Consider the following 25,000-nt stretch of genomic DNA (forward strand, 5'->3'; position numbering starts at 1 on the left):
CTCCATGGCAGAGGCAGCCTCTCATTTCAAAGGGTTCAAACAATGCCAGACAGCCTGAAGTACTTCTTTTTGTTTTCATATGTATCCTAAACACTTCTCAGGAGAGAGGTAGGAACAGATGGGACAGGTGTACTTATCCCTTTAGGAATAATTAATCACAAATGGAATTAAGACTGCAGGTATTTGTCAAATTTATTAATTCATTCATATTTCTGCCTCCTGATTTTATTGTTACGTGCAAAGAGAATGAAATTCCTGCTACAGAATCCCCAGACTTCCTTAAACATTATGCTAAAAGAGTTCATTCTGTAGTGCTGTTTGTGTAAAACATCCTGGTTTTCATGGGTTTTTTGTTTGTTTGTTCTTTTTTCGCAATACATGCATCTTGTTTGGTTCAGACTTTCTAAAGAGACATAGTACTAATGCTGCTGTGTTTGCTTCCTTGAATTCTCTCTGGGGACATAAATTTTGTCAGCGAAGTTCAGGGAGAAATATTATTTTATAAGTGCTGATTATGGGAATGAACACAGTCACTTTTACATTTAAGAAGTCCAGTGATACTGTGAATTTTGTACATTTTTGTTTACTTAAAAGCTTACAAAAATAATAATGTCACAGCAGAGGAATTCCTGTCTTGTCCTTTTACATGCTTACAGTCTGGGACAATTGTTCATTACAACCCCCATTCCCTTGTAATCTATTTCCCCCTGAGTGTGTACCCACCAACACACACTCTACCCGCTCCTGTCCCAGTCTTTATGCCATTTCCTTTATCCCTTAAAAACAGGCTTTTGCAGACAGTCTTTACTGAGGGTGTTTGTGACTGAGCAGAAGAGGTTGTAAGCCACAGGGGAAAACACAAATGCACAATTTCTTAGCTTAGGACATTTAAGACCGTTACAATGTCATTACCCACAATACCATCCATAACCCACGCTTACCAATTCCCCTACTGGCTGCAGAGCAGATTTGCTTTGCCCATGCTTGTTCCTGAATTCCGTGGGTCTTTATTAAAGCACCACAGGGTAAGGCTAAAGTATTTTCCGACCACCTGAAAGACTGCCGTTGCTCTATCTCTCCACATAAGTAGCGCAATGCTTTGCCAGGCACTGATACACTGAAGCACGCTACAAGACGAGCTAGAGGCTGGAGAAGGGATGGGAAGGGAGAACAGTCTTTGAAAAAGTGTTAAAGATATAGCATATTGCTCTACTTTTCTACCAGACACAACGAATAGTTCACGTGGAGTCCCGTACAGCTATGAAAAAAAGAGTCTCACTGGTATTTTACAATCAGTCTGACACACTTCGGATTTCTTGTTAACTACAGAGCCTGTAAAGGCAAGGACCAAGACAACAGCATTTCTGCACCTCCTAACGCATCTGCATTGAGCACGTAAGAATCAAGCAGTGCCAGCTTCCCAAAATTTTTGATCAAGGCTAGGAAAAAAGTAGAAGAAAGGAAAGCATGTCTCTCTGACACCTGAGATGACAGCACTGAGAAATTAAGCCATTTACTTAATTTCACCTGGGGAGTCTGTGGCTGATCTTAGACTTGAAACTAAATTTCACAGTTCAGACGTCCAAATTTCAGCTGAATGACTTTGCCAAAATTCATGTTTTTTAATATATTGCTGAAGTGAAGGTGACCTGGATCATACACAGCAGTATTTACAACACACATTAGATAAGCTCAAAGGTTGATACTTCCTAATTCTTTTTTATTTTTTATTTTTTTAAAGAAATGAAGTTTGTTTCCTTTCAGAAATATTTTGGACATCTGTACAACAGCCTTGTCACAGATTCAACATAGACTGTCCTTAACTGTGGTAACAGCTCAAGAGTATAAACAATAGCAGCTGCAACCTGTCAGTTATAATATAATTAGGTATAACATCAAATCTGTACATCATTTATAAAGGAATTTATCCTGGCAATGAAGACAACCTATTATTTGAACTGCTACTATCATCTACGAGATTTGTCACTGAATAAGAACACAGAGACAATATTACTGGATGGTTTTGGAGTCTATTTTCAGAAGCATGCTTTAGAGGAGCACAAATTCAGCTCATTTAATTGCTGTGCAGTTCAGGAGAGGATGTGGAAGGGACGTGGGGAAGAGAGGAACTGGACAATCCAGAATAACTTCTTGCTCTTTTTTCAAACTTTATTTTTTAATACTGGTTCTGGAGGGTAATACTCTGGGGCAGAATTTGACTTGAGAGAATGACAGAAGTGCAGCCTGCCAGTTTTGAATGCCTCAATGCATAACAGTGGTATTGCTACGGAGCACTAGAATAAAGACAGCCTTTAAGCAACTGTTTGTATAGGTATGGGTTTACACAAATCTTCCTCTGATGTTCCAGAAATACCACATTGCTGAGTAGCTGTCATGAAATGCTGAAAATATGTAAACAAATACTGAGATGACAGCACAGGTTACCTGACTCCAGTCAGGCTCTCTGAGGCCAGAGTGGGGAGAAGTCAGGAAGCTGATTCTGTCTGTCACTTGAGAAGAACAAACCATTTCTTCCCCAAATACCGAACATATGTTCCATTTCTGCATGTTCAGTCTATTTCTTTGTGTTCTCACCATATTAATCTTAATTGCATTCATTCATTAAATAATTCTAAAAAAGAGTATCGTTATTATTCTGTTTAGGCAGTTGTTAAAACTTGAAATTCCCATAAAATAGATGACACGTTAGAACATGTTGACAGGTACACTTTACACTGAAATATGTTTTCAAGGAGTTCTTTCAAAAGTGAACCTGGCAAAGAACAGTGCTCTGGCATTCTGCCAGCCAAGAGGCGACACTCAGTTCTCTAGATGAGCCAGGACAATTTACTTTGGAACAGATTTGAAAGGGATTTTAGGCAGCAACCTCCCACTGACTTGAACAGTAATTAGGTTCCTACACACTTGATGAAAAATAACACCTTAGTCTTTCTGTACTTAATTTCACAAAGTCTGTAAAATGCAGGTAATGCTACTGGAAAAAATAAAATAAAATTATAAGGGGAAAGCATACAGCTGGACCTATAACCTCATTTTATTTATGTAGACATCATCAGAATTGCAATTACAATAATTCATCTTTTTATTCACTAGGTGTTCCTGCACAAGAATACATGACCGGAAAAGAAACTAAAATAAAACCTAACAGTAACAGCATCTCAGTAAGTCTTTTAACTGCCCAGATTCACATGCAGACTATCATAAATGCAAGATAGTTTAACCCTTCTTTTCACGGAGCATGTGCAAACTCCGTTGGGGATCTGAGCATTTAGTTGGGATTCCTTTTGTTTCCAATCTGGGAGGCGTTTCCTTGAGGCTGGAGTTTGCAATGAGAAGCTGCTCGTCTCAGCAATGCCAGCAGTGTATGACCAGGCTGTTGGAAGGGTGCAATCACAGCCTATTGCATAGAGCAAAACACAGCAATGCTTTTTATGCATTATTTATTTTTTTTTAACTTGAATGGTGCCATAAATATCTATTATTCTTTTTTGATGTTCGTTTTGACCTACAGCAGGTGTAAGGAGGTGAAAATTCTCAAGAAAAGGTGAAAGTTTCTTCTTTTCATTTGAAAAGAACAGAAAACAACAATCTGAAGTACACCAAGCTACAGTAATACTGACATCAGCACATTTGGTATTGCTGCACCAGACGGAAAAGTTCATTAAACTCGAGTGGACACAAGCAAATGCTTTTAAGGGAAGTGGAGATGACCTTCCATTCCCCTTGATCTTCTCCTCCCTCACACGTTGTTTTGTTGCTCATTATGTTTTAACAAGGATACACTGAGCTCTTCCTAGCCTACTTCAGTTCTTGCTCAGATGTGCACTTCTCTCAAGATTGAAGTCGAGTTAAAGAAACTATGGTTGGTATGCCAGCCAGCTGGTTTTAATAGTATAATTACATTCCAGACAATGTAAGGGCCTTGAAGGAAACTTCTCACACCAGAAGTCTCAAAGCCATGCAACATAGGAACACAACAAAACTCAAACCTGATTGCAATTCAGAATTAGATTAGTTACTGGGAAGGTAAAAGACACACTGGAGAATGTTCACATTTTTGAGCGATCCCATTTAAGCTGCTTCCTCTCCGCATACTGAGGAAACCAGAAACACCTCAGTGCTGAACACAGCTTGGTCAGAAAGTGGGGCTGCCTCAGGCACGTCACTTCATCCATCTACCTTACAGCAATACCTTGAAAACAGCAGTCGTATCTGTGGGATAGAACCAAATTACAAACATGCCATTCTGATTTAAGATGTTCTTCTATAGAAGACCAGGGTAAGTGTTGCAGTCTCACAGCATCCTTCCTCACTACCCAAAACATGGTCTATGTATCTAAAAGCAAGATCTGAGGCACAATGACATACACAAGGCACCATATCATAAAAAACAACAGCCTACTATAGGAAGGAGCTTACAGGAAAACTGAAAATACAAGCTTTCACAATATAAGAAGGTTTTAACATTTTGAATAAAAACATGAATTTAATATCTGTCCTTTTTTCTTTGCATTTAAGACATTCAGTTGTGGGAATGCAAGCCTAAAGGAGTTTATTTGTTATTACAAGTTCTACCCTAAACAAACAATGTAATTCACATATGTGGTTGCCTGTGCTTAGGAAGTCAAAACACAACTTAGAGATCTAATTTCAGGTTTACTAGACTTTGCAAAGTTTGCCAGTCATTGGCTCTCTTTCTCTAATTGGATGATAAATTATGTTTGGTCCCTTGACAGCAAGAAAAAAAATGACACCCTATCCAGTGTCATTTATTCTCTGAGCTCTGAGTCAAAAGGATATCTTTAACCCTGAAAACAATTTTATTTATGTTTACTGACAGCAATCAGTTACTTTATAGGCTATATTATAAACCAAGTAAGCTTCACCTTTTGTTAGCATCACATTGTCCTTTCTCTAGTGAATGAGCTTACAGCATCTGTTGCTTTGATTTTGCACAATCTACAGTTAGAGGTAGAAATCCTAAAAATATTATTAAATCATCATGTGTACATTCTTAAGTTAATATACATAAACATAATCACAGATAATAGTGTCTAGCTAACCTGAATGCAGAACTTCTCTAGATTCAAGTGGCTGGTTTATTTAGTTTCCACAAAGGGCCATTCTCAGTTCAACAATTGTTTTTATGTCAACAGTTTTTCTAATCATGCCTTTTTGCCACTATTAAATTCAGATTGGTTTTAACTGGCTATCTCAAGCTTAGAAAGTCTGCATCTTATTACTTTTCCACTCATATTTTGTTTTCTTGGAAAAATGACAAATGATTTTATCCTTTCATGGTCATTTTTGTTAACTTTCAAAGCAAAGCCCTTGAGAATTCTTGCTGAATGCTTGCCTTAAAAAATCTCAAGACTGAAAAAGCTGTTTTCCTCTCAAATTTATGTGATTAGAGCAACTGCTCTACTGCACTTAATTTTATCAAGCTAAATACTCTCCTCCCTCTTGCCTTACACTTCAGAGATGACTTCTGCTACTTGTAATTGCACTGGCATGCTCTTCCCAGCAGAGAGGGCAGGACTCGGTTGGTAACTTCTACAATCCATTTGTATGCTCTCAGCTCATTTATGAAACACAGCTCAACCAAAGGCCATACAAGGTTCACAAAAATATATGCATAAAAGCACTTTCCTGGAAGTTTTTTGTAGGAAGTCTGTGGTCACAGCCATAAAGAACTGGAAGCTTTCTGTAAATGGGCTATAGCAATAATTTGTAGCATGTTTTATTTTTTACAGACTTTTTTTTTGGTAGATTAAGCCAGGACTTGGTGCAGCAGAAATTTAATCTGCGCAGTGAATAAATAGTATGTCCAACAGCACGGTATTTACAAAGAAACTAGAGTACGATAACTGAAACAATAAAACAGAAATACTGTCATGGCAAGGTCACCAAAGGGAAAGTATCTTGCTGATTCCACACGACTTTATGGAATAGAATTAAAAAATCCCCAAATCTTAATCTGTTAAATACTCTGATGACACCTCTTATAACTTCATAAAGAGCTTTAAAAATAAAATTGTCACAAATGTCACTGTAGTTCCTTGTTTAAGCTGCAAATAAAAAATAAGTTTTGGTTTGTTTGTTTTGGTGGGTTTTTTTCCCCCCAAACAAAATGTAAACAAAATGGCTACTCTCCCAAAGCACCTACACAGAACCTGAACTGTGCCAGATGCCAGATTATGACAGAATGATCTTTTCTTAATAGAGCGTTTAACAGGAATTTTGTTTGGCTACTAGAAAGTAGATAAACTCTTCATGTGTGTGAAAGATACGGAAGTAAATCCAATTGACAGTATACTATGGCTCTCTTTTGAACCTTTCACACAAGATTATCATAGAAACATCACTAGTTTACCACAGCCCTGTGATGTAGACTGGAAGAAAGTTTTTATGATATGAGAAATAACTAACATTACTTCATTTCAGGCTCACTATGTGCCCAGGCAGTGTCAGGGTGGCTTCTAACCGAACGAGTTAATGTTATAAAGAGAAGTATCACAATACCACTATCTCTAACAATATGCTAATTTTTAAACCTAATGAGATGTACTAGTTTATACAGAAAGAGAAAAAAAAAATAATCAGCTGCCACTTCTAAATACTCTGGCATTTTCACTCACACCTCATGATTTACTAACTGATTGTACAGTCCTCTAGAATACAGGGACTTTAACAGGCTAAGTTTCAATAGTCACGACAGGGAAGTGCTGAGCACCTTTGGACATATGCTGTCTCTGATAATGTCACTGTCTGGCACCTTTCATCCACATCTCTCTACAGCTGACACAGGTAACCAACACATCCCAGCCCAAAGACGATCTCTGTGTCCACTGCCAGAGATGAGTCAGAGCAGTAGAAGAATATGGACTCAAACAGAAGGATCTGGTTTACTGGAATAAGTAGAGAACAAATAAACCATGTGAAATTGAAAGTAAGATTTAATAAATCCAATGTTTCTGAAAAATGCTATGAATTATTACAGGCTATCAGTAAAGTAACGTTATCTGCATTACAACCAATTATTGCCTTAAACACCATTTTGGGACATTAGTCCTGACTCACAAGAAAGTATGCCACCTACTGAATCATCACCAGCATCTCCTGAAGCTGTTCAATGTTTTTGGAAACTTTCCAATCACACAGCAACAAGCAACGTGGCCCTTATCAGCTCCTGCGGTTGGAGGAGCAGAGTCTGCAGTGACAGAGCACAAGCCCAGCAATTCTGGCAAGTTCCTTATGGACTGGCCAGCATTTTATGTCATCTGAAGCTCAAGAATAAAAATGCACACGATAAAAAATTTTCCACGCTTATCACACTTAGCTTTTAGATTGAATATCAACTCTTGAAGTGGTAATGAACAGAGTCCAGAGACCTAGGGAAGGTCAAAGCTGACTCATGCTCAGCAGGAATAGCTGATTTGATAAGCTGTTCCTTTTGCTATGTGGAACAACACCAGTGCATACGTAATGTGCATGCAGAAGGTTAGTACACAGTACCTTTGCGTTTAAAGGTCCAAATCCAGCTAGATATGCACTGAATGTAATATACCTGGAAGAAGGTAAATTGTAAGAGGGTAGCAGTATTATGGCTAAATGATTTTTCTCCTTTCCTATGTATGAAACAGATGGAAATCATGCGGGCATTTAAATCAAGGTTTTAGGAAATTATCTGTAAAGCCAAATCCACAAAGGGTTGCTGAAATTCTCATTTCACTCCTCTTTGTGGATTCTTCTGGTCTGACAAAATAAGAGGTGGAAGTTATCTCCTCATCTTATTTAATCTTTATTATATTGAAGTAAACAATCTCCTCCAGCAGCAGACAGCACAGAAGGTACGTTATTTGTTCCCTCCACTCTTCCTACATAGGAGACAGAGATATCAGTAGAAATTCTCTCTTTGTCAGAATTATAGATCCACAAAACTTGGATATTGATGTTAACTACTCTCTTACAAAAGCTGTGGATTCTGTAGTAAGTAAAGATTACAAGTCCTGGCTTCAGGGTACACAGTCACCCATTTATGGTCTAACTGAATCTGTACTGGCTGCCCAAAACAGGCCAGTGACTCCAATTCAAACATGCTGGCGCTAGATAGAACAAGTCTAGCTATTGCAGTGATTTTATACATCTCTCCTCACCAAAGCATCACTGCGTGTCATGATCAGCTATTACAACAGGTTTTTACTCCAGTTCAAAACCGCTGATGTATAGTTTTAACAATGATTAATAAATGTCACGCGAGCTAACTTAAGCTTGACCATCAGACAAGTATCTGCATGCCCCATTCTGCATAAGATGGCAATAATTTGTCCAATGCTTTATCATTGTTAGTCCAGTGGTGAGCTGCACTATGTTTATTTTACGTGTATTTTTACTCCTAAGTAACATTTTTCATTCCAAAAGCATGGAATGAATACCATACACAGCCTATTTTCTCAGCTGTTCAAATTTCCATCTGCTCTTTACTGCAATGCAAAGTGGAAAAAATAGCTTTATTTATACAGAAATGGAAAAGCAAAGACTGGGATTAGGCTTAATATTCAGTGCTTAAAACCATTGCTGAATTTGAGCTTTCTGAGCACTACCACTGGGGTCATCCAGCTCTAATTATACTTTGAAAGCCAGATACAGACTGAGGAAATACACTGAGATCACTTCCATCATCAAGATGGATGCTGGTAATAAGGAATTCACTTGAAAAAAATTCGTGACTTCGTTACTAAGTAAGGCCAAGGCCAGTTCTAAATAACCAAGGCCAATTCTTTTCAGTTACTGTAGGTAGAGCAGCTTTGTTGTTATGAAAAAAACAAACAACAAAACCTCCCACTATTTTCTCTGCACTTTCTGTAACGAACCAAAGATTTTGGAAACAGTTGAAAGCAACAACACTGAAAACTAGCAAGGAAATCTGTTTAAAAAGGAAAAAGCTAAGATTTTAAGCACTCTGGTAGAAGGAATAAAAAAAAAATTCCGAAAAAGTGACTATCAGACAACCTATTACAATCATAGTGAGGGCTGACCAAGTACCACGTGCCAAAACTGTTTGAACAGAAGATTTAATATACATCAGATGCATGACATGTAAGATTTTGTAACAAGAAATATTAAGAGAGGTGCTGGTTAGTGCTCAATAATTAAACTTACATTTTGTATAAAAAGCAAAGACTTGCTTTGTGTGTGTTGCAGGAAAAAAAATAATACAAGGTTGTTCTTCCAAATTTGAAGAATTAATTCAAAGTACGAATTAATCCAAGACCAGAGTTAAGGTTCATGTCTGAGAAAGTGCAATAATGATCAATTTCTATAGATAGAAAAAAAAAAATCCTGGTATGAACACACTGTGTGATGTGTGTTAAGGGTAAATTTTCTAGCTGCAATCACACCCCTCTGTTTACCTGGGAGAGTCCACCTAGCCAGGTGACATGACTTTTTATCATAGATTTCCAAGTTCCTCCCCGCAAAGAATACCTCAGTTATCTCTGCTTTTTGTTTTCATGACGTAAATAAATATTTACTAGTTACACTGTCAGAACAGCGATTATGTGCCAGGCCCCAAGGTCCCATTACCACTGGAAATATGTTGCATTTGCTGTCTTTTTAAACTTCACCCAGAAAAAAAGGGTTCACCTGTCTCAGTGAGCAGAGATGATCCTCCACAAACAAGGCAGGGAGGAGGCAGGAATGTGTAGCTGGAGAAGGGGAACTACAGGAGGAATGGTAGGCCATTGAGGGCAGATCTAGCTTGGCTTTAATCACGAAATCACACCCCAGGTCAGCAGGGGCTGAGAAATTGGAGGCTGGATTATGCCCAAACCGATCAACAGAAATCACTGTGATTACCTTTTGCATAAAGGTATTGACTGAATCATCTGAAATTTGTTCCTGGCCTGGGTACACAGAATGCAAAAGGGAACAACTTCAACCAAAGTAAACATGTAATGCATGCACCTGTTTTGTTCCTTAGCAGAGTGGGTATGTACAACATGACTTTCCTGAACTACAATTACACAAAAAAAATGAAGTATTATTCAAAGAGGAAAAAAAAAAAAAAAAAAAATCTATCAATCCCTTTGAAGATCAGAGTGAATCAAAATTCCATATATTTAAAAATCCCTTCAGAACATGAAACACTGTCATGTAGATGCAGGAAAAAATATAATTATTCAGAAGCAGCCTGAAAGAATGCTACCACCATGAAAAAATAACAGAAGCCTCCATCACATCAAATACATATTTTTCTGTTCATCCAAGTGACAAAAATCAGCTACTACATGTGATACACGAGTTTCCCCCGCCTCCACACAACTTAACACTGAAGACTTGGAGTTCAACAAATCCTAAAAGCTTTTAAAACCAGGGCAAGAAGGGGAAATCAGGAGGAATAACTTACCTGCTCATCAAAATGACCTTTTGTTTAGCACATCAGTGACAGAAAGTACCATTGCTTCTCTCCTACTATTCACCAGACGCTTGTAAATTCAAGCAGCAGTAGAGAAATGAACAGCCGCAGAAACGTGGGAGATTTTTTCTATATTATGAATAACTTTTCCTACAGTAACATATTGATTTCACTAACCCAGCAACCTCAATGCTAAAAATGTACATATATAGAGACAATTCATATCCCTAAGAGTTTAGACTCCAAATAAGAAAGCAATAGGCGAGCTGGACACTCATCAGTCTTCAACGTTTCTGCAGAGAATAAAATGCAGAAGAAACCCAATGTAGTCATTAAAAAAAAACAAAAAAAAAAACAACCAAACAATCAAGAAACATGAGGAAACACCTAGATAGTGATATTGGAGCGTATACAGCAGAAAATTCCACAAAGTGAAATGCAAACCATCCTAACATGCAGAAAAATGTCACAGCCTTGCTGTAAAATCAATTTCCACAGTCTAAACCCAATCCACTCATGTTTATGTCACCTTCTACACTAATCAGACATTAACTTGGGGTTCTAGGAACTCTTCAGGCATAGGACCCCACTGAAAGCAGCCATCTCGGTACTCTAGTTTCCACAACTTCAGCAAGCCCTACTTGTTTTTCTTGTTAGAAGAAAAGGTCTTACAATTTTGAAGACATGCCCAGCTGCCTTCCTCAGTGGCCGCCATGCTGCAACTGTCTGTCTGTATTTCCCAACGGAGGGGATTTCAAACTAGCAAGCGAACAAAATGCTTTTCCTGTTTCTCATGCATGACGAAAGACATAGTCTTGATTTCCTACGAAGATCAATTCTGGTACTACTATGCATCTGGTATGCTACCTCTGCAGAAAACACAGCAAAGCCAGAAAAAAGCTGGAGAAAGGAGAGGCTAGAGATGAGCATAGCTCCCAGTTACTGAGGCAAGAAACTGGAATGGGAGGTGGAGGAATGCAAAGCCCCTTCCCTACAGTGAAAGGATAATAGTGAAGGAAAGGGGCGAACTTTCTGACCCAGAAACATCACTCCAAGGTTTGTCTCTGTTAAGCATGATCTGAGTCCTTGCACGCTGCAGGGAGCTGAGCTGCAGTGAGCAGGACACTGTCTCAGGACACTGCAGTGCCATTGCCGCACCACCCAGCAGGAACACGCTTTCTCAACGGGCACTGTCATGAAAGACTTCCAGACAAGCTCCATGACACTTCCTACCCTCAGCCCTGACTTGACATGTAACAGTGAGACTGCCCAAAAGGCACAAATGTCAACAGCTCTCTACAGCCTGGCTGGCAACATTTAGGTAACAGATTAATGACCCTATGGTACAACCTTTTATGAATTACAGTGCACACTTCTGAAATTCTAGCACTCTCTGTGCACCTATCACCACTGTCAGTGTTTGCTAGTACAAGCGGAAAAGGCTCCTGCAGGTTTGTACAAGAACTCCTTTTGTCCACCTAGACAGAATGACCCAGTCAAATCACAAGTCCTGAAACATTTTATTAAAAGGCTGTCCAGTCATCTTTATTGCTGCCACTTTCCTGGAAACTATACCACTAGCTCAGCAGGCCAGTTGTTCCTTCTCTTGGCCTGCTTTGGCCTCAATTTAAGAGTTCCCATTCTTGGTTCTCTCTTGTTGCCAGCTCCTTTCCCGCAAGAACAAGTGGTTATTTGACCTGCTGCATATTCCCAAGAAGTCGTTATCTTTCACTTCCTCATATTTTTCAAGAAGCGAGTCCATTGCTTTGGCATGCCATTAGAGTGATCTGCTACAAACATTCCTGCAAATGGCTTATGCCAGGATCCTCCTCAAAACAGGCAAAACTGTTATTAGGCTTCTTACGAAGATTATTAAAATCAATGGTAAAGGATGCAGTTTACCATTTCTTGAATAAAAGTGACATTTAGCAACATAAACTCATATTTGAGCAGGGATACATTTTGAAAACATTCTATGGAAAATAATTTTTTGAAGTATCTAGTTTTGATCAACATCTCAGACACAGAAAGAAACTGAATCTGCCAGAAAATCTGATGATTTCAAAGAGTGATAGCATTAAATGCCTGGGAGGACTGCATAAAGTACTCCCAAAACATACGATCTACTGCCCTCGGGGGAAGGGGAAACAGAAGACAATCTTCTAATACCTCTGCAGGCACCAATTACTTTATACCACATTGCTTTCTAGCTCTTCTAGGCTTCCAGACTAAATAATGTAACTGAGGACAATAAATATCCCTATAACATATTCATCTTCAGTTAAGTTTTCTAAACTCTCCCCTTCTCTTATAAATTTTGAAAAACGAAAAAAAAATTAGTATTTGAATACTCTATCCAGAAGCTGCATTGTAGATCTCAAAAGGTTTCTTTTTTTAATTTTAAAATGTTGAAATTTGCTAAATTCACTCTAGAGGCTCCTCCGCTTTTTAGGCTCCCTTTCAGCTATCACTAGAGAACTTCAGTCCCCAGAGACTTCACACTTACAAACCAACTGATATTATCTTGCAGGAAGTAACTTTAAATATACATATATGATAATAAACTATTGCACTCATTCAGCACAAGCCACGCTAAGCTTACCAAGTATAGCTGCTAGAACAAACCAACCCATTCAGGAACTTCTTTTCTCTAATGCCACATGCCTGACTTCTCGTTCCCTGTATGTACCCTTTGGAGAAGTTGAGCAACAGAGGTGTAAACCTAAGATTAATATTTGAAAGATTGTGGTTCCCTCAAGTTGGAGCTAGGCAACTAGTTACAGCACACAGCTGCAGCTATGGAAAACCTGCTCCCTCTTTCTGCAAAGGGTTTTCTCTCACACCATTGCCTTGGCAGAGGAGACACCTGCATTTCCAGCATCCTTTAAGTTGCTTCTAGCTCAGCAGTGATTCTGAGAATGATCTGGTTGAGGAGTCCACAAATGCGCCGTTTGCAGGGTTTGATACAGCTGGATCTGAAGAGCCCTTGCTGCAGCTACCTTCAACACTGCACAATGACAGGAAGGGTCTAATTTCATCCCCAGACCAGATATAGCTAAGCTTTGCAAAGGAGCACTTGCAGTATACAATAGCATCCTCCTTCCCTAAGTACTGTCCAAAGACTCAAATGAACAGGTGCTGGCTCTATCCATGAGATCCTGTATTTTAACTTCTGACTGAATCCAAGCTAGACCAAGCATCAGGCTTGTATTAATGAATACTTTTGTTCTCAAGAAATCACAAACTCAGCTAGGAGGACATGAACAGGACAGACACTTCACAGACATTGTTTGAAAACTGTTATTTTGCAAGTGACTTTTGTTGACAGAATGACAATAAATGAATCCTTTTACCTGCCTGTACCTGTCAGCAACTAGCAGCTTGTTGCAAACATACTGAACTAATAAATACACCTACAGGTTCTCAGTCACCTTTATCAGTCACTTTTGGAAAAGACTTTTTAGTCACCACAACCTGTCTAATGTGTTATTTTTCTTCTAATAAAGCCAGATATCATTTATTACTGGCCCTAATCAGTAATTACTGCTCAGAGATATAGAGGCATGTTAGCCCAGTGACACTCGACATACAGCACACAGTTGAAACAAGAGGTTTGCAGAGGTCCTCGCAAAATCTGAAAGTGAAGATACACCGAGAGTGTGACATTATGTTCACGGGCACGTATAAAGTATACAGCTTGGATGCATTTAAAGTAAGGGAGCTAAATCCAATCTTGCTGTCCTCTTCTCACAATTTACAATTATAGGGCTTTCCTTGAAAAATCATAACAAGCAGCAGAGGTCTGGTTGTTCAGTTTGCCTAGTTCCTTCATGTCTTTCAGGGAACACTTTTGCATACAGATCCCAGTACCAAATAGACTTAGATTTCTCATTTACAAGAAGTGTAACACATAAAATGCTGGGAACTAGAACACAGTTTTGTAGTAGAGCTTAATACCCCTCTATCATGCAAGGATGGCACCTCCTCATGTATACACTTAATCCTTCTTCTGGCTTATCTAGAAAAGGTCTTTCTTGCAGAGAATACATCCATTGAAAGAGGCCACAATTTCAGATTCCATGTCTGAGTGTAGCCTCCTCTAAACCCAGTCCATTACCCGCCATGTAGTGAGTACCAGCTCCACAGCATAACCCTGGGGCCAACCATGTTTTTAGGACATGCAGCCAGGAAAGGAGGAGGGCTGCTGGGACCACACAGGCTTTTACCACCTGAGGCCTCTCAGGCAGATTAAACAGCAGGGGCCAGCCTTTACCAAGTTGTTTCAACTACACTTCTCCATTCAAAAGGCCTAATAACCATCATCAGCTTGAAGAGGAGAGTGAGGTTCATCATCTCAAAAGACACTGGATTTCCAAATCCAAATCAGGAACTAAAGTAAAAATATACTCAGTTTCCAGCTTCTCATTTTAGAAGTTTGACTGTACAGTACATACTAGGGCCTCCTAGGTTAAAAAAAGCACACCTTTTACACCCTGCATACACACAGTGCTCGCTGTTGTCATATTTTCACTTTCAGGCTGACATTCTCAGGACCAGTCAATACTCAAAAGTAAGCAGTTACAGAAAATTTAATAGTTGAGACCTTCCAGAGCGTGGAGGGAATGAAAAAAACCCAAACAAACCAAACCCCAAAAAACATCTCCCCTTAAGAGAAATCTTCTCAACAACTCTGAAGATGAAACAGCTGGGAGTAAAAAAAAAAAAAGATTTGGCAGGGAAACAAATTCAACTGAAGTGTTTTAATGTAACTAAATTATTGGCCCTTGAAAAAGGGTAATTGCACATACACAGTCGTTTATCAAAACCAACTGCCAGACATTGGGAAAGAAGCCAACATGTGTACAGCCCTAATTTAGCTATTTGCATATTAAAAAGAATATCACTGGAGGGTTGGACACTGAATGGAAACCAGCTATCCTCACCCAGAGCACTATATGTTGCTAAGTCACTGGGGGAGCCCTGTGTCATCCATCTCACAAACCCAGCAGAGTGTTTAGGCAGGTGCATATGGTTGAGTATGATAATTGCCCATTAACTCTGCCTATAATTAATACCTGCAGATAAGCCTTTGTAGATTAAAAGCTACATACAGGTATTAACCATCCCAGCTGAAATTTTGACAGGTAAATCTTTTCAGGGACACATACACAGTGTTTTGCAGGCAGATACGAATGTGTTCTGTCAGTGCTTGGAGCCAGTTGCAACCAACAATGCTGTGCAGCACCGTTCAAAAGGGCTGCGTCTATGACAACAGCACCATGGGTTCCTGTTTCCCAGCTGGTTCAGAGAACAGACAGGTGAACTCAGACTGAAGCACAGACACAGATGACACCTATCTACAAAAGACAATGTAAACATACCTTTTGTTATCATACTTGCAAGAAAAGAAACAGGAGAAATAGTTAGCACACTTAAAAAAAAATAATCCAAAGTGCAGTTTTTGTAAAAGGATGTGTTTCTATTGTTACATATTGCAATTGATCTAGGCTATCATGCAGAGTCAGTGTTTTAAGATGTGGCAAATATGTGTCAGCTTTTAGAATAGTGTGGTGTCATTAGTACAAACTTACCTTCCTAGCTCTTCCCCAATTTCATAAACGTCTTCCACCTTCTGTTGCTTGAACAAAGCCATAGTTGTACTTTTCATTGATACACAAAGATGATGCAACTGGAATATTAAGGAAGAATGACATTCATTACAATCTTCCAACAGGCAAAGTATCGGTAAAACACATTTCTGGCATAGTCACTTTGGATCCACTGCAACTCATTCACGGCCAAAGTTACCATTGATCAATAAAAGGAATTAATTTAGCAGTCTCAGTCAAATAGCGAGGGTCCAAATCTAGAAAGAGGTGACCACCTATAAGTGAAGAGGGTTCTTGCCCCCCACTAAAGTACCTGAGCACATACTTAACCAGAAGCACAGAACACACTTTGAAACATAAATGGGATAGAAGTAAAGCAATTAATTAATGATTTGACAAACTTATGGACAATAAAGCATCCACACTACACTAAAGAGAGCTAGCATGGGAATCAGCATTACAGGCTGCTTCATTAAAGCGTCAGCAGGCAGACCACAACCCAAGGAGACCGCAAGGCAAGAGCTTCCTTTGTCTCCTGTCAGGCAGTGTTTCTGAAGCACATAGGCAAGACAGCAAACAGAAATCTGAACTACTGCTGCAAAAGGGCATTGTGATTCCATCAACAGAGTTTTCAGTGCAACATCTTTCATCACACACTAGACGTTTCAAATGAGAAAACCATGAGCAGCATTTGTTGCATGCACTACTCTGTGTAACTCTAAAATTTGTTTCCTGAACACAATTGTTGGCCCAAACACCATCCAGATCAGGACATGTAAAGTAGCCTCTAGCATCACAATAAAATCTAACGACACTGAGCCACGCAGTTATTCTCACACATCTCTAGGATTCAGCAGCATATCAGTACTTCTCAACGTAATGTATATTTCATTATGAATCCCAGATGCTGCTTGCTTCAGATGCACTGGGGACTTCCAGGTTCTATATTTCTATACAGCTCCTGCATGTTTTTAAATAGCAGTCTATCTGACTGTGGCACACTGTGAAGCATATTTCGCAAGCAAACAGAGCTCTATTTTGCTCCTTTAGAAATATGCTCAATTCAGTGTTGCAAGAAGATGCAGCTATTTTGATAAGTCAGCAGACTTATTATAAAATAGGACAAGGTACAAAAGAGCAATTGCAGTGTTCCTGCCAAGTTGAAATTCACATATTTTTTAAGATTTTTCTCTAACAAAAGCATATACCATAAGCAGCAAATACATTGTAAAAATCCAACAACTTGTCAAAATGCACACAGCTTTTGTCACGCGCTCACCTCAGAAAAAAAAAACTGGCTGCTTTGTTTTCCCTCTCCCCTTTTTATAAACCATTGGCCTCTGACCCATGAGAGGCATGTTGAGTATCAATTCAATTCCTTTCTAAGTATGCTCCTTCTATTGCTTCAAAGGAATAGAAATAGTCTCTTAGGTCTTCTACATATATTTTTTGGCTGATGTTAGCAAAACCTACACGTTAGGACAAAAATTATTCGACTGCTTTATTTCAAGCAGAAGGGCTACTGCATCAACGCTTACATGGATATTAGTTGGGAATAACATTCACTCTTTCGAAAAACAGTAGCAATAAGTAAAAGGGTATCAACAAAATTAGATGTCCCTCTATTAGCACTCAGCACCAGTTACACAACAGATAAGCTGAGAAGCAGTACCCGCTCCCATCCTCTAGTAACAGTTTTGTGTAATTCCGTGACGGCTCTCGTCATATACTTAACATCTTTGTGCACTGCATCCTTTTGGATTGCCATTGCCAAAGCACATGGAGATCCAGGAGGACTTTGTAACCATTTGTTGGCTGGATGAGGGGAGAGCCGTAGATGTCATCTACCTTGACCTTAGCAAGGCTTTTGACACTGTCTCCCATAACATCCTCCTTAGGAAACTGAGGAAGTATGGGCTAGATGAGGTGACAGTGAGGTGGATCGAGAGCTGGCTGAGTGACAGAACTCAGAGGGTTGTGATCAGCGGCACAGAGTCCAGTTGGAGACCTGTAACCAGTGGTGTCCCTCAGGGGTCAATACTTGGTCCAATTTTGTTCAATATATTCATTAATGACCTAGATGAGGGGACAGAGTGTATCCTCAGCAAGTTTGCTGATGATACCAAGCTGGGAGGGGTGGCCGACACTCCAGAGGGCCGTGCTGCCATCCAGCGTGACCTGGACAGGCTGGAGAGCTGGGCAGAGAAGAACCTAATGAGGTTCAACAAAAGCAAGTGCAAGGTCCTGCACCTGGGAAGGAAAAATGCCAAACACCAGTATAGGTTAGGGGCGGACACGCTAGGAAGCAGCTCTGAGGAGAAGGACCTGGGGGTCCTAGGAGACAGCAAATTATCCATGAGCCAGCAGTGTGCCCTTGTCGCCAAGAAGGCCAATGGCATCCTGGGCTGCATAGGGAAGAGTGTGGCCAGTAGGTCGAGGGAGGTCATTCTCCCCTTCTACTCTGCACTGGTGAGGCCACAACTGGAGTATTGTGTCCAGTTTTGGGCTCCCCAGTTCAAGAGGGACAGGGAACTACTGGAGCGAGTCCAGCGAAGGGCAACCAAGATGATTATGGGACTGGAGCATCTCCCTTATGAGGAAAGGCTGAGAGAGCTGGGACTCTTTAGCCTGGAGAAGAGAAGGCTGAGGGGGGACCTGATTAATGTTTACAAGTATCTAAAGGGTGGGTTTAAGGAGGACGGAGCCAGGCTCTTTTCAATGGTTCCCAGCGACAGGACAAGGGGCAATGGGCACAAGCTAGAACATAGGAAGTTCCGTTCAAATACACGGAAAAACTTCTTTACAGTGAGGGTGACAGAGCACTGGAACAGGCTGCCCAGGGAGGTTGTGGAGTCCCCTTCTCTGGAGATTTTCAAGACTTGCCTGGATGCAGCCCTGAGGGATGTGCTTTAGAGGCAATCCTGCTTTAGCAGGGGAGTTGAACTAGATGATCTCTAGAGGTCCCTTCCAACTCTGAAGATTCTGTGATTCCGTGATCCGTGATTAATTTCCCTTCATTCCTTTCCCTTTCACAATGTATTCATTAGTTGGGGAGATTCTAAAGGCCTACACCCACCATACAGCCTGCCCTCCTCCACAATGGAGGAGATACAGGGCACATGCATTATTCTGGCAAGCCTCACTCCCTCTCCACAAGAGATCCACTGCTTCATTCATCAGATGATGGGAAATATTTCAGCTGTACATCCAAACCGCGCCCTCTCCTTTTTGAAGGACACCTCATGGGATAGTATGCATACTGTGATGTGACATGACTGACACGCATCTGTCGTATGACCAAAACACATCCATTTCTGCTGCATTTCAGAAGAAGTTACCATTTCCCTGCACGACGGATGCTTGCAGGCACCTGATGGAGGAGAAGGAGGTGCAAGGTATCCCTAGCAATAGCTTTCACACCCTCGATAGCAGCCTTGCTGGAGGTCTCCACTGCAGATTTGACAGCTCTCTTAAAGGCTCTGTGGGGCCTACTGCATTTTCGTTAACAAACCAGTTCAAACCCCAGTTTCAAAACTCTGCAGTGGAGACAATTTGCCTCCCATGCCTTCCTGTATAACTGTGCTCTAGTGATGACCTCTCTTAACCAGTACCTAGGGCAAATGACAGAAACCACACAGGTTGTGACGCTGACTATAGCACTGTTAAAGCATACTGCAGAAATCTACACTTGCATTGGTGAGCCTCGACTAGATGCTTTACAATGTGGGGTTGGTGGTTGGTTTTTTTCCACTTCCACTTTCCATTCCTGTACTTTCTCAAATGTTTTCTGGATGACCCTTACTTTGCCTATATTTTCAGGGTTTTTCAAGACGAAGCCAGATGAACTGTTCTGCTACTTTGCTCATTAATTCCCTTCCCAAAGCCACGTTCGTGCTTGCGACAAAAATGTCCCTTTTTCCTCTCAATAAAAACAAACAACTCAAATTCTGCTTTGTAAGCAAATTATTGTATTCCTCAAGAAACCTTTCATAATCTCAGGGAAAGCTCATGGACCAATATTACTCAGGGCTTGAAACTACAGTCAATAAATGCTTTAGTAGCATTTATCGAGAATGACATCTCTGAGCTACTCGCTCCATGCTAAGTTTATATAATGTTGCTTACAATCGTTCAGAGCAGGGTTTTCTGAAGCATTGGTGCAAAACCTAGTTGAACACCTACAGACTTCAGAAAAAGCAAATAAAGGACAGAGCCAAGCCTTGCTGAAAACCCCAAACCTTTTGCTCATCCTGAATTGCAAGATTAAGTTCTGAGCACATGCAAAAGCCAAGTACAGGAAAATGCCCATGTATTAAGAGATACTGCTGAGACTTGCCCAAAGACTGTAAATCCCTCAAGCTGACTACTCCCTTCATCAGAATCCAAGGTACGTGTCTATGAATAGCATTAATGCAAATGCACCTAAAAGAAAACCATTGTTTTAAGAGAGAGAGTTTGTCATTCAGAAGAACAAGTTAAAAACATTGCTTTAAGAATGGGGAACCCACCCAACATGCCTCTGAGAACTTTATGTTTGATTGACAAGTTTACTCATTTCCCAGCATCCTCCAAAGAACATACATATCTCTGCAGATGCACAGAATCCACGCAACATTATCTCAAAAATAACCAGAAAATTCTCATCCCTTTTGCTGATCTTTTACCTTAGACCCTTGTTCTACAAAGGTCAAACCAGCAAGCTTACTCTCAATGGCAAGGAACCATTCAAGCATCCAAGTCAGCCTAGAGCCTTGTTTTTGAAGACTGAACACAAAACTGTTCCAAAGTGTTCAGACCTCTCATGTGCTGGTGTTTCCCATGTCTATCACTTCACGTTATCTTACCCTGCCTTCCACTCTCATTACTTCTGCAGATCTCTCTCCCTGGCTTTCACCCAGCAGCCACAGTTAGCAGATGCTCAAAATAGATCATACACCCGATGACCCAAGACAATTGTCATTAGCAAGTACACGGCATAAGGGGGATAAGATAATAAGAGATAACCTTCACACACTTAAAATCTATCTGAAATAAAAATGCCATTCACAAGCATAAACATAACCCTCCCCTGACATTATATACTGATCTTAGGAAACTAAGGTGACTTCACATTCAAACTACAACGTCTTTGTTGGACCCCGTTTGCAAGTACAGAGCACAAGTATATCAACCGAGGAATGAGAGCCTTAATTTTTTTCTATAGTCAGATGGCGATTTCCTTGTGCTGGTCAGCAAAAGCAGACTGAATTAGAGATGGTCATTCATCTTTGACTCCTTCAGACAAAGAAGTTGTACATTCATGATCTGAGTGAATAGCAACAATCAACTTTGTTTTCTGATACACTCTCTATGCTAACGTTTCTGGGGCATGTGCCCAAAGAGTATCGCAATACAATGAGTCAGGACAATTCCAATCTCTTAGGGCCTGCATCAGAATTCATTAAAACTAGGAGGATGGTGGAATCTGCTGCCGTGAGTTTTGGATCAGACCAGAGCTTTAAGAGCTCCAAGGCAAGCTCCGCAGAGAAGACAGCCCTCTGTATTCTTTCACACAACACGCCATGTCTATTCCTCAACCATCCCATGTTGGGGCCATGTCTTCTACATTGGTCTCTTTGCTCTAGGATTCCTAGCTGTGAGTGTTTAATATAAAGGCCAGCTTCTACTCAGCATTGATATTACTTACCATGTTTACATAATGATGCTCCATAGTATAGTATATGATACTTCACCTGTATCCAGCTCCCCTTTACACATCCCAAATACCACAAGGTGTCAAAGTATTGTTAGTCCTATGCAGATGATTTTCCTACAGACATGTAACAAAGCCGTAGCAAAACCAGAAACAGAATACAGACCTCCGAGATTACAGTTTCAGGCACTAGAAACTTTCTGCCTAATCTCTTCACGTTCCTAAATTCTGTCATACCTTAAAATCGGATCTTATTTACCCTAAGAAATCACACTGTTCGCCATTGTGATCTAAGGCATATATTTAAAGACATGTATTTTATATCAGTACCAACTCTGGATGTAGATATTCTTACTGCAGTACAGAAGTGCCTTTTTAGTGCAGCTTGTGCTGTGTGTAAAGGAAATTAATCTAAAGAAATCAACTCTTCTGAAGAGGGTAACAGAATCTGCCTTAAGAGGAGCAGAAGAAGGTTAAGTTATATTTCTCTCTTTTAAAAAAGGCTTCCCTGCATGGGTTAATTATTGGCCTGTCATCACCAAATAATTTGACAATCAATGACTGGTCTACACATGTGAAATCCATGATAAATGTCCACTCACCACTGAATGAGAGCAGGATTATAGAAAACAGAAGTGAGAAAAAAACTGTTAGATTATTTGGCTTGTCACCGGCCTTGCATTTTTTTTCCTTAGGGTATCTTCTACCCTAAGGAAACCAGTTTCAACTGACTGAGGTAATAGCTGAATAATCTTACTTTCTCAAGTACACCTGACATCAGCTGAATCACTAAATCCTCTGCCAAACTCAGAAGCATCCCCTGTGGCATGTTTTTATATTACAAAACAATAGTTATACTAAAGTAAAATCAAAAACACATTAAACCAGACCAAAGTAACAACTTCTCTTATAAGGTATTTTTTAATACCGAAAAATTACCAAAACAATTTAGAATCAAAACTGGACTGTTTTAAATTAGTAATTTAAAAAAAAAATAGAAAAAGAAAAAACACAAAAAACAAGCAAACAAAAACACACCAAAACCCCCCAAACAAACAAAAAACAAACCCAAACCAACCAAAAAAACCCCAAGCCCACCAAACAAATTCAGGTGATATTGTCTTCTATTTTTGATGCCTTATGCTAAAACTAATCAGATTTTTATTAGGATTAAAATGTTTTCCTCTTTCACCCATCTCATCCCCTTTCTTTCTCTTCTTTTTTGTCCTTGAAAAGACTAAGCAATTGTAACAGCAAAAAAACAAGTAATTTTTACCCTCTGCTTTCAAATAATCAAAGCACAGTTAAAAGTTATATTAATTTCAGCAAACCCTTATTTTCACCTAAATATTTTCCTGTCAGAAACAATAGCTTAAAAAAATTTGTCAGAAAATTGAGGCAGCTATCATTACCTGTGTGCCTATAAGGGACATAAAACACACCCAATATCTGAGCACTTCTGTCCCATTATAGAATCATAGTTCCTGCCACTAACTCTCAAGGGATCCCTTTCAACCACCCAGGTTTACTCTGCAGTAATTACACGTATGGGAATGACCAAAGACTGCATTTCCAAGCCCCCACTTCAAGCGTACGTACCAAACGCGTTAGCTCTGCGCTAATTACGGCTCCCCAGCAGACAGCTAACTGCCAGGGCTGCCGCTGTAACTGATCCCCAGGCCCTGGCGTGCTTGAGCGATGAGCTTGGTGCGAATGCCTGGACAGACGGGGCGCAGGGGGAAGCCCGCAATGCCAGGCACGCTGGCGTGGCATCGCAGAGCCCCGCGCCCCGTCCCACAGGCGCCTTCAAGGATTCTTACTGCAGATCAGACACATCACTGCCCCAAAGCCAAGCGAGATCTAGCCCGTGCAATCTATGTTTCTTGCACAAGCAGGTAAAGGAGATAGAAAAGTCTTGAAACCTACTAGTGCTTCAGAACAGTCACCTCTAGAGAGGGTCAGAGTTGAGCTTTTTCCCCACTCATTGAGCAGGTGAGTGTGCCGATTTTGGTCCTTTGGCAGCTGGTGACTGACCAGCCACAGCAGGAGCGATTGCCACATGTTTCCACCCTCTCATTCACACCTTCATTCTTGACTGTCCCCTAAAATGATGAGGCCAGGCCCAACCAGCCCCCACCGTGCTGCATCGTCCAACTGCCCAGGAGAGCAGGTGTTAAGGAACCAACCAGCCCCCAAGTGAAGCTGTTTGAGGGAAAAAGCAGGAAGGAATTTACGGATAAACATGACGAAGTCACACAGCATCTGCTGAACGACATCAGTGAGCTGAGGTGAGCCCAGGACCAACCATCCCCGATGGCTTTGGGCTGAAACAATGTCAGACCAAGTGGCATGTAATACCGAGCGGCATACTTCTGAAATTGTTGTGTTCCCCAGCCCCTGCGGGACCTGCTCAGGGGTACGTGACAGCTGCTGACTGAGGGGATGATACGGGCAGCTGCCTTTTCCCCTGGCCAGCGGCAACGCAACAGCTAGCACACACAATCCGAGCTGCAAACACCCTCAAAAACGCTGTGCGGGCGGGATGACCGAGTGTGAGCCGCCACCCGAGCACCTCTGACAGACCCGCACCGCAGCCGCCGGACTCACCTGCGGGCAGGGGCCCCACGGCCCAGCTCCAGACCCCGGCACTCGTCCCCCACGCTGAGGAAGGACCGGCGGCGAGGGGCGGCCCCGCGGGCTCCCCAGAGCCTGCCGCGGCCAGACGGGCTTCGCAGCTGCGGTACTTCAGCCTCAGGACTCCGACGGTGACGGGAGGTTGAACGGGAACATGGTGAAAGCGGCTCCGAAGCCGGCACGGGGGGAGAGAAGGACAGCGAGGGGACCCCCGGCCCCGCGGAGCGCTCCGGGCGCCTCCGTCTGAGGGAGGCGCAGCTCCCACTTACCGCCGAGCACGGCCCGTCCGCCTCCGTCGGGCTCCCTCCGCGCAGGGTCCCTGCCGGGCCGCCCCGCCAAGTGCGCCGGGAGGGGGCTGAGGGGGCGGCGCCGGCCGCCGGCGCTGCTCACCGGAGGAGCCGCCGGGGCTGGACCGGCCGCCCGCCCCTGGGCGTGAGGGAAGGAGGGGCCGCCGGCCTCCGCGCCCCGCCGCGGGACCCGCCGCGCCCCCTCGCGGGCCGCCGCGCCCAGGGCGGCCCCGTCAGGCGGCGGGTGGGTCCCGGTAGCGGCGGGGAGGGGTCCCCTGGCCCTCAGCCGCCTCACTGAAAGGAAATGGCGGGACCAACGCCGAGAACCGCGCTCCACCTC

At 41.6% G+C, this 25,000-nt stretch overlaps 1 protein-coding gene across 5 annotated transcripts in view; it reads right to left on the reverse strand.

The window, feature by feature from the left end:
* Nucleotides 1-24,787, reverse strand: part of DAPK2 (death associated protein kinase 2) — a 55,966-nt gene extending 31,179 nt beyond the window's left edge. For 2 of the 5 annotated variants that reach the window (XR_012588934.1, XM_074599660.1), the window contains exons 1-2: nucleotides 24,347-24,773; nucleotides 16,030-16,127 (exon numbers count right to left, since the gene is read on the reverse strand). Coding sequence is in view for 4 of the 5 variants with exons in the window: in XM_074599660.1 (XP_074455761.1) it covers nucleotides 16,030-16,106 (77 nt within the window). In the remaining variant the exon portion in view is untranslated. Of the gene's footprint in view, nucleotides 1-16,029; nucleotides 16,128-23,151; nucleotides 23,287-24,346 lie in introns of those variants that run through there. The other 3 variants (XM_074599659.1, XM_074599658.1, XM_074599657.1) reach the window with 3 other exon arrangements.
* Between the last annotated feature and the right edge of the window lie 213 nt (nucleotides 24,788-25,000).

Source organism: Larus michahellis, chromosome 9, assembly GCF_964199755.1.
Source record: "Larus michahellis chromosome 9, bLarMic1.1, whole genome shotgun sequence".
NCBI lineage: Eukaryota > Metazoa > Chordata > Aves > Charadriiformes > Laridae > Larus > Larus michahellis.